General features: G+C 39.2%; 1 protein-coding gene across 1 annotated transcript in view; it reads left to right on the top strand.

Annotated features, from left to right (window-relative positions):
* The window catches only part of CPB1 (carboxypeptidase B1), a 47,166-nt gene extending 46,286 nt beyond the window's left edge, over window positions 1–880 (top strand). Inside the window, exon 11 of the mRNA XM_007940193.2 lies at window positions 693–880. Coding sequence (XP_007938384.1) covers window positions 693–880 — 188 coding nt within the window. The remainder of the gene's footprint in view (window positions 1–692) is intronic.
* Window positions 881–10,869: the final 9,989 nt, after the last annotated feature.

Here is a 10,869-nt window from a genome sequence, read left to right as displayed (position 1 = left end):
GTCACTATGAGTTGGGTCCAACTTGACGGCACATAACAACAACAGACTATTCTAGGCTCTATGCTATACAAAAACAAAGGTGCATCCTGGCCTCAAGCTGCCCGCGTTTCATCACTGAGCAGCTTCAGTAGGCTTGGAGCCTCACCTCTCACTCATTCAGCAAACAGCTTTCCTTATTTTCCTAGAAGATACTCCTTTTCCAGAAATTAATTTTTATAAATAAGTTACATACTATATAACACAGTAGGCACTTGACTGCTAACCAGAAGGCTGGCAGTTCAAACCCACCAGCCACTTCTCAGAAGGAGGATGGGGCAATCTACTTCCATAGTGATTCTGCCTTGGAAACCCAAGGAGGGGTCGCTATGAGACGGGTCCAACTCAAGAACACAGAACAACAACAACAACCATAATATACACACCACACACTGAGAAGTGTATATTTTACTACAAATTACATATTTTCTGAGGTATTAAACACATCATTCCTACAAAGTAAGCTTAGGGGTGAGATAAGACCAAATTTTTTCAAACCGTCCCCATATCCTTTATGATCCTGTTAACTAGAAAACTGGCCTACCTACAATATTTTACATAGTAAAATCTTAGCATTTACAATCTCCTTTTTTGTAAATCTTCTTCTTAGAGTCAAACTTTTTTTTTTTTTTTTCCTGCTTGTGTTCACATTTCAGATCCTGCTGCTGGGGGTTCTGATGACTGGGCTTATGACCAAGGAATCAAATACTCCTTCACCTTTGAACTCCGGGATAAAGGCAGATATGGCTTTCTCCTCCCAGAATCCCAGATCCAGGCAACCTGTGAGGAAACGTTGCTAGCCATCAAGCACATTGCCCTTTACGTCCTTGAACATCTGTACTAGTCTAGAATATGAGAGGCCAACGAGAGCCTGGCTCAAAACGCTCATTTTTCATTCTTTTTCTATCCTGAATTCCTGGATATTTTCCAGACCCCAACCTTTCTTGTAAGCTTCTGGATCTATTAAACTCCTTTTATCTTTTAATATTGAACAGAGTAAAAATGAGTCATTTATAATTAGAAAAGCTGACAGACTGTCTGAGTTGGGAGCAGGGGGAATGGTGTGGAAAAATGAAGACATATGCATGCACGAGTTGATGATGCGGCCAGCCAGAGAAGAGTGAACGCTGGTCAATACCAACTGAGGGCAGAGAAACACAGATTATTGTAGGAGGCTTATGAGTAAGAAGAAATATAAGGGAAATTTTACATTTGTAAAATATGATATAGGTGTAAGACTCTATCTTGGCGTAGCTTTCATCTCAGATCACTCAAGCTATCTTAAGAGGTGTCTCCTGCATGCCAAGCACTTTGCTGAGCAATTGAGGACCAAGCAATGATAACATTTCTACCTTCAATGGATGTATAAGCTATTGGGAAAGACAAACATTAAATAATTAGCTAATGACTTAATTGAGTATATAACGATTCATGATTTAACTTACTTTAGCCAATAAGTGCTGGAAAGTCTACATAAGAGAATATAAAGAGACAATCTATTTGACATGGGAGGTAAAAGGCTTCCTTAGAAAGAATGAATCAAAATTAACTGAACAATGGGAATTGGGTCTTGCAAAGCCCATGATATCCAAAGGTAGAAGAGGAAAGCCAGCAGGATACAACTTAGAGAGTTGAGGAAAGAAGACTACATGTAGGAGCTGAAGAGGAAGCTGGGGACCACATGGGCAGAGCTTAGAAGTCATGTTAAAGATTCGGGACACTGGTCCAAGAACAGTGGGAAGTCATTGAAGACATGTGTAAATAATATTATCAGAAATGTATTAAAACACAAGATAAGTGAGGGTGTAGAAAATAGATTGGAGGTTAAGGCTAGAGTCACAGGGACCCTGACTGAAACAACTAGGTCTAGGATTAAAGAGATAAAAGTGTCTCCATGACTTGTACATAACATATGACTTAAGATTTTCCAAAATTAAAATGAAAAGTGCTCATGTTAGAGAGCATTTTGCAAAGTTCAAATTCAAAATAGAATACTATGTATTTGGATCATAATTTGGGTGTATCTCTTTTAAATCATAAAATAAAATATTAAATAATTATTATATATGTAAATTGAAGGAAAATAGGATTTCATATCTAATTGTTGTTGTTGTTGTTGTTATGTGCCGTCAAGTCGGCCCCGACTCATAGCGACCCCTTCTTGGGTTTCCGAGGCAGTATCACTACGGAAATAGGATTGCCCAACCTTCCTTCCGAGGAGGGGCTGGTGGGTTTGAACCACTACCCTTCCGGTTAGCAGTCAAATGCCTTAGCCACTATGCTACCAGAGCTCCCTCATATCTAATATAATATGTTAAAATTCCTACCATAGTGTTCTTTCAAGAAAACTAATTCTTTGGAATAATGGTTTGAAAGTTGTCAAGCCAAAAGATGATTAATTACATTAATTGCCCACTAGATGGTAGCAGTGCAACTACTACAATTTGTCAAGTAATCATCTTCAAAATAATTTCGTAATATATCACGTAAATGGGAGCTCTGGTAGCATAGTGCCTAAGGCACTTGACTGCTAACCAGAAGGCTGGCGGTTCAAACCCACCAGCCACTCCTCGGAAGGAAGGTTGGGCTATCTACTTCTAGTAGTGATACTGCCTCGGAAACCCAAGGAGTGGTCACTATGAATTGGGTCCGACTTGATGGCACATAACAACAACACTTAAATAGAGAAAGAGAGACCATTAGGTAAAAAAATAAAAGGAATGGGAGACTCTATGAAGTACTGATGTGTAATAAACAATAAATGTAAATTAACTAAATTATCTTTCCCTCACTCTATTAACATCATATCCATGATGTGAATTGGAGGGCTAACTCAATCATAGTTAACTGAATGAAGTTATCTTGTTGGAGGTATATTATTCCATTCATAGGCTCCCATAGGATACTATCTTACACTATCTCTTGTGGATAACATTAACCACTAACCAAGCACAGAAGTCACATAGGTGAATCGCAAAGAACCCTTTGAAGTCCTAAGTTAGTGCTTTAAAATCAAAATTAGGAGTATGTATAGGCTTTTCTAAAATACCAATGAATTTTTAAGGATAAGAATAAAAACTAGGAGATCAAATACGCAAATATTCTCATTTCAAACCACATGTATGCAAGATTTCCTGCCCCTGAGGCATTTTTACTATAACTCCTGTTGCCTGACAGGTAACAGCTAGCATGGGATGAGGAGGCACTTGCCTGAGCTCACTTGAGTGAAGAAAGTCTGCCTCAGGGCTTGCCACTGCAATAGTGCCTATTGCCCTCCTGCTTGACTGCACAGAGACTGCTGAGGGTCCTTGCCTAGCCTTGCCCATCCAAGAGCCCGTTCCCTCCCTCTCCTTTAAACTCACTCCCACCTGAGAACCCAGGACAGGCTCTAAGCCCTTCCTCCAACTCTAAGCCCTTCCTCCAGATCCAAGCTCTCAGCTCCCCAAACTGACAGTTAACCAACAGCAAAGGGCTGGCCCGGATTCTTGCAGTGTATCTGGAAAACATCAAGATCGGCTTTTCAGTCTGGGTTATGGCATTCTTCCTACATATCTGCAATCCCACTCCTTGTGTTCATCTGCTTTTGCCAGCTCATCTAAATCAACTGGTCAAATAGAGAGAATTTCCGGCCTAAAAGAAAAGGAAGGTGGAACCATGGCAAGTTTCAGGAGTTACTTCAGGCACAAGTGAGGTATTTATGTGCCTCTGAGGTGATCTCATTTGAGCAGGGAGTCACTCCCCTCTTCCCAGGTCTGGCAAAGCCTGGGTCACACACCCATTTATTTGTCCAGACACATGACATTTGCTACAGCTAATTAAGACACCTCTCCCTGTATCATTTTGCAGTGTAGTTTGGTTTCAATGTTAACGATCCCATAGCCACAACTAAGGGGAACAGTTTCTTCATTCAGCATATCCTTTAAGAGATATTTAAAGGTATTCCAGAAATAATCATTGGGTTGGATTAGAAGGTGAAGAATTATCTGAAAGATTCTAGTAAATCACAGGAGAACTTTCACTCCCATTTTCTAGGACATTTCTTTTGTTGTGAGAATATTTGACAAATAAAATAGAAAAGCATTGTTAAAAAACAAAGTGACATTTTTAATGTCAGTTCTACCCAAAGCAATCTATATTAATGCAATCCCAATCCAGATTCCATCAACATTCTTTAAGGATATGGAAAAACCAATCACTAACTTTATATGGGAAGGAAAGAGAGCTCAGATAAGTAAAGCACTATTGAAGAAGAAGAACAAAGTAGGAGGTCTCACATTGCCAGATCTCAAAACCTACTATACAGCCACAGTAATCAAAACTGCCTGGTATTGGTATGACAGACAAATAGACTAATGGAATATAATTGAGAATCTAGAAATAGATCCATCAACTTTTGGTCAGCTGATCTTTGACAAAGGGCCAAAATCTATTAAATGGGGAGGAGATTGTCTGTTTAACAAATGGTGCTGGCAGAAACAAATCATAAAAACAAAAAATAAATAAATAAATAAGGACCAGTTTTGCTGGTCTGATAGAACCTGATGTAACCACTGAGACTATGGCCCCTAGATGCCCTTCAGATCTGGAATTGAACCCACTCCTGTAGCTTCCAGCCAAACAAAAGACAGGCATATGAGCTGAATATTTACATTAGGTAGATATACTCCTTGGAGAGATCAATCATGGGAGAATAGAAGGGCTGTGTATGCACAGGGACATCTTGGGGGGCAGGAATGCATGAGAAAGAAGGACACAGGGAAGAGGTAACTTTGAGGAAGAAATGGAAGGGGAGCTGTTGCACTGTGGTTCATTGTACTCAGTATCATGAGACCAAGTGTATGGGAGCTGCTGTATGGAAATTGAATTTGCTCTGTAAACTTTCCCCAAAATCACAATAAAAATTCTTTAAAAAGTGGTATTTTTAAACTGTAGCTAGATATACACTACAACAAAAATCCTAAGAGTATAAAGCTCCCAAAAGATGGGAAATTGTTGCTGTGAAAAGCATTAAATTTTTTATTTATTTTTAGCAAGATTAATTTAACCTATGAAATATCACAGTCTTACACAGTAAATCCTAAAATGATATGGTGTCCAACAACTATTCCTCTGACTCCATACATATGCCAAGAGCCTTTATAAACTTTGATGCAGTAATATAAGGTTGCACTGAAGTATGCCTTCCAAGAAATAGCACTAATTCTGAGAAAAAGCTCCAGAACATTCTGGAAATCCATCAATTGTACTTTTCTTCAGAGGCTAAATAGATTGAGGAGAAGTAGGAGGGTCTCAAATGCATCACATGTGTATGCCCTATTCCAGAAACAAGGAATTGCAGATAAGATAGAAATGAATGAAACCCAATCACACAGAAAAAGGTTTTAAGAAAATATACCAAAATGCTAGAATTAAGGGGGATTTCTACTTTCTTCTTTCAACCTTTCTGTATTTTGAAAATTCTTTTTAATGGGCATTTATTATTTTTAGAATTATAACATAAAATTGTTAGGTTCAAAAAGCAATGTTATCACATTAGGAAAAAAAAAAATTGAAGTAGTCCACAGAGAGAGGTTTTGCCCCTAAAGGTCACAACCACCACTTTAATCTACCACATGATGTGTGTTGATACTCATCGGTTCTGCCGTTTGGCGGTTACCAACTGTAAGTTTCTGTTTATAGAACCTGACAATTTTATCCACTCCCTCGAGGGCACAGGCTTTTTTTTTTTTTTTTTAACAATACCATGCACAAAGTCCCTTATATGGGCTTTCTCATTTAACCCTCTTGTTAGAGTTGCATTGTTATTATGTTGTTGTTACATGTCTTAAGTTGATTTAAACTCACAATGACACCATAAGACAGAAGAGAACTGCAACATAGGGTTTTCTAGGCAGTAATCTTTATGGGAGGAGCTCTGGTGGTTCAGGAGTTAAAGCATTAGGTTGGTAACCAAAAGGTCAAGGGCTCAAATCCATTAGATTCCCTCGGAGAAAGTCAGCCTCCTGTTTCCATAGATTAACAGCTTTGGAAACCCTATGAGGCAGTACTACTCTGTCCTATGAGTCACTATGAGTCAGAATCAACTTAATGGCAGTGGGTTTGATTTCTTTGGAATGTTTATGGGAGCAGATCACCAAGTCTTTCTCCTGTAAAGCGGCCGGTAGGTTTGAACCAGGGCTTCGAACCAGTTCATTTGGTTCAACCCCTGCTGAAAATTTGCATTTCCACTTCAGATATTAAAAAAAACTCACTGCCATGGAGTCATACCCAAATCATAGCGACCCCTCCTTGGGTTTCCAAGGCAGTATCCCTACAGAAGTAGATTGCCCATCCTGGGTTTGATGGTGGGTTTGAACCACCAGCCTTCTGGTTAGCAGTCAAATGCCTTAGACACTATGCTACCAGAGCTCCTAAACCAACCTCACTGCCATTCAGTTGATTCTGACTCACAGTGACTCCTCCTTGGGTTTCCGAGGCCGTACTTCAGATATACTGAATCAAAATCTATATTTAACAAGGTCATTAGTTTATTCTGATGTATGTATACATCAGATCTGGTTAAAGTGTAGATTCTGATTCAGTATATCTGGGGTCAAAAGGCAAATTGTCAGCAGGGGGTTGAACAGAAAGAACCAATTTGAAGCCCTAATTTGAACCACTAACTTTTTAATTATCAGCCAGGCACTTATCCACTGTGCCACCTAGGCTCCTTAAGGGTCACATTACATCCCCATTTCACACATGAAAAACCAAGGCCCAGAATAAGTAGGCACTGTGCTCAGTAACAGAGCCAGTGTTTAGGAGCTAATCTGTGCTTATGTCTAATTCCAAAGTCTAACACTTTAGCAGTGTAACTGACACACAAAGCCAATGACTATAATGAAATGTGCAAAGACTTGGAGTTAGAAAACCAAAAGGGAAGAACATGCCGGGCATTTCTCAAGCTGAAAGAACTGAGGAAAAAATTTAAGCCTCAAGTTGTAATATTCTATAGGCAAAATATTGAGTGATGCAGGAAGTATCAAAAGAAAGTGGAAGGAATACACAGAGTCACTATACCAAAAAGATTTTGTCAATGTTCATCCATTTCAGGACGTGGCATATGATCAAGAACCAATGGTACTGAAGGAAGAAGTCAAAGCTGCATTGAAGGAATTGGTGAAGAACAAGACTCCAGGAATTGACAGAATACCCATTGAGATGTTTCAACAAACAGATGCCCCGCTGGAGGCACTCACTCAGTTATGCCAAGAGATTTAGAAGAGCGCTACCTGTCCAACTGACTAGAAGAGCTCCATATTTATACCCATTCCAAAGAAAGGTGATCCAACAGAATGTGGAAATTATTGAACAATATTATTAATATCACATGCAAGTAAAATCTTACTGAAGACAATTCAAAAATGGTTGCAGCAGTATACTAACAGAGAGCTTCCAGAAATGCAAGCTGAATTCAGAAGAGGACATGGAATAAGAGATATCATAGCTAATGTCAGATGGATCTTAGCTGAAAGCAAAGAATACCAGAAAGATGTTTACCAAAGTTCTACTGACTATGCAAAAGCCTTCAATTGTGTGGATCATAACAAATTGTGGACAACATTGAGAGGAATGGGAATTCCAGAACACTTCATTGTACTCATGAGGAATGTGTACATAGATCAGGAGGCTGTCATTCGAACAGAACAAGGGCGTATTGGATGGTTCAAAATCAAGAAGGCAGTGCATCAAGGTGGTATCCTTTCACTGTACTTATTCAATTTGTATGCCAAGCAAATAATACAAGAAGCTGTATTATATGAAGAAGAATATTATATGCATTAGGACTGAAGGAAAACTCATTAACAACCTGCAATACACAGACAACATAACTTTGCTTGCTGAAAGTGAGGATGACTTGAAGCACCTACTGATGATGATTAAAGACTGCAGTCTGGATTACACCTCGATATAAAGAAAACAAAAATCTTCACAACTGGTCCAATAAACAGCTTTATGGTGGATGGAGAAAATATTGAAGTTGTCAAGGATTTTATATTACTTGCCTCTACAATCAACACCAATGGAAGCAGCAGTCAAGACATCAGATGACATACTGCATTGGGCAAATCTGCTGCAAAGGACCTCTTTCAAGTGCTGAAGAGCAAAGATGTCTTCTTGAAGACTAAGGTGAGCCTAACCCAAGCCATGGTATTTTCAATCACCTTTTATGCATGTGAGAGCTGGACAATGAATAAGGAAGACCGAAGAAGAGTTGATGCTTTTGAGTTGTGGTGTTGGAGAAGAATGGTAAGAGTACCATGGTCTGCTAAAAAGGACTAACAAATCTGTCTTGGAGGAAGTGCAGCCAGAATGCTCCTTGGAAGAGAGGATGGCCAGACTTCATCTCACCTACTTTGGTCATGTTGTCAGAAGGAACTATTCCTTGGAGAAGGATATCACGCTCGGTAAAGTGGACGGTCAAAGAAGAAGAAGGCCCTCAACCAGATGGTTGCAACAATGGGCTCAGGTATAGCAAGGGTCATGAGGCTGGCACAGGACCAGGCAGTGTTTCGTTCTGCTATGCATAGCATCACTATGCATTGGAGACAACTCAAAACACCTAACAACAACAATACTTTTTCATTGTGATCTTCCCAAACATACTCTTATTGTTGTTGTATGCCGTCAAGTCCAGTCTAACTATAGTGACCCTACGTACAACAAAAAAAAACACTGCCCAGTCCTGAATCATCTTCATAATCTTTACTGTTTGAGCTCATTGCTACAGCTATGGTGTCAATCCATTTCATTGAAGGTCTTCCTCTTTTTCAGTGACCCTCTACTTTACCAAGCATTATGTTCTTTCTCAGGGACTAATCTACCCACCCACTGCTGTCAAGTCAGGTCTGACTCATAGTGACCTCTGCTTGGGTTTCTGAGGCAGTATCACTACAGAAGTAGTTTGCCCAACCTTCCTTCCAAGGAGTGGCTGGTGGGTTTGAACAGCCAGCCTCTGCTTAGCAGTCAAATGCCTTAGGCACTATGCCACCAGAGCTCCTTTCCCAGGGACTGGTCCCTCCTAATAACATGTCCAAAGTATGTGAGAAAAAGTCTTATCATCCTCTCTTTTAAGGAGCATTCTGGTTGTACTTCTTCCAAGACAGATGTGTTCATTCTTCTGGCAATTTATGGTATAGTCAATATTCTTCACCAACACTATAATTCAAAAGCATCAATTCTTCTTCTGTATTCCTTATTCACTGTCCAGCTTTCTTATGCATATGAAGTGAGTGCAGATACCATGGTATAAGTCAGGTGCATCTTAGTCCTCAAAGACACATCTTTGCAGATTTGCCCAATGCAATATGTCTTTTGATTTCTCCACTGTTACTTCCATGGGTGTTAATTGTGGATCCAAATAAAATGCATTCCTTGACAGTTTCAATACTTTCTCCATTTATCATGATCTTGCTTATGGGTCCAGTTGTGAGGATTTTTGTTTTCTTTATGTTGAAGTGTAATCCTTTAGCCATGCTAAAGGCTGCAGTCTTTTGTCTTCAGCAGTAAGTGCTTCAAGTCCTCTTCACTTTAGGCATGCAATGATGTGTCATCTGCATATTGAAGGTTCTTAATGAGTCTTCCTCCAATCCTATTGCCACATTCTTCTTCATATAGCCCAGCTTCTCTCATGATCTTCTCAGCATACAGACTAAGTATGGTGAAAGTTACATCCATGACACACACCTTTCCTGATTTTAAACCATGCAGTATCCCCTTGTTCTGTTCTATCATCTCTTAGCCTAAGTACAGTTTCTGCATGAGTACAAATTAAGTGTTCTGGAATTTCTAGTCTTCCCAATGTTATCCGTAATTTGTTATGATCCACACAGTCAAATGCCTTTTTATAGTAAATAAAACACAGGTAATATCTTTCTGGTGTTCTTTGCTTTCAGCCAAGATCCATCTAACATCAGCAATGGTATCCCTCATTCCATATTCTCTTCTGAATCTGGCTTGAATTTCTGGCAATTCTCTGCTGATGTACTACTGCAACCATTTTTGAATTATCTTCATCAAAATTTTACTTGTGTGTGATATTAATTTAATAAATTAATTGTTTGATAAATTCCACATTCTTTTGGATCGTCTTTCTTTAGAATGGGTGCAAATATGGATCTGCTTCAGTCAGTTGGCCAGGTAGCTGTCTTCCAAATTTCTTGGCTTAGACAAATGAACACTTCCAGTGTTGCATCCATTTGTTGAAACATCTCAATTCATATTCTGTCAATTCCTAGAGCCTTGTTTTTTGCCAATGGCATCAACATAACTTGGACTTCTTTCTTCACTACCATCACGTCTTGATCAATGTTACCTTCTGAAATGGCTGGACATTGACCAATTCTTTTTGGTACAGTGACTCTGTGTATTCCTTCCATCTTCCTTTGACACTTCCTGCGTCATTCAATCTTTTGCCCATGGATTCCTTCCATATTGTAACATGAGGCTTGAAATTTTTTCTCAGTTCTTTCAGCTTGAGAAATTCTGAGCATGTTCTTCCCTTTGTTTTTTTATAACTGCAAGTCTTTGCACATTTCTGTATAATTTAGGTTTATTGTGCTTCACTTTATTGTACTTTGCAGGTATTGCATTTTTTACAAATTAAAAATATGTGGCAACCCTGTGTTGAGCAAGTTTATCAGCACCATTTTTTTCCAACAGCATGTACTCACTTCTTGTCTGCATGTCACATTTGATCATTTCCACATTCAAATTTTTCATAATTCTAGGAGCTCTGGTGGCATACTGCCTAAGGCATTTGACTGCTAACCAGAAGGCTGGAGGTTCAAACCC

Source organism: Orycteropus afer, unplaced genomic scaffold (assembly GCF_000298275.1).
Source record: "Orycteropus afer afer isolate SDZICR_OR568_19922 unplaced genomic scaffold, OryAfe1.0 scaffold00066, whole genome shotgun sequence".
Lineage (NCBI taxonomy): Eukaryota > Metazoa > Chordata > Mammalia > Tubulidentata > Orycteropodidae > Orycteropus > Orycteropus afer.
This window is presented reverse-complemented; position numbering and strand designations above follow the sequence as displayed.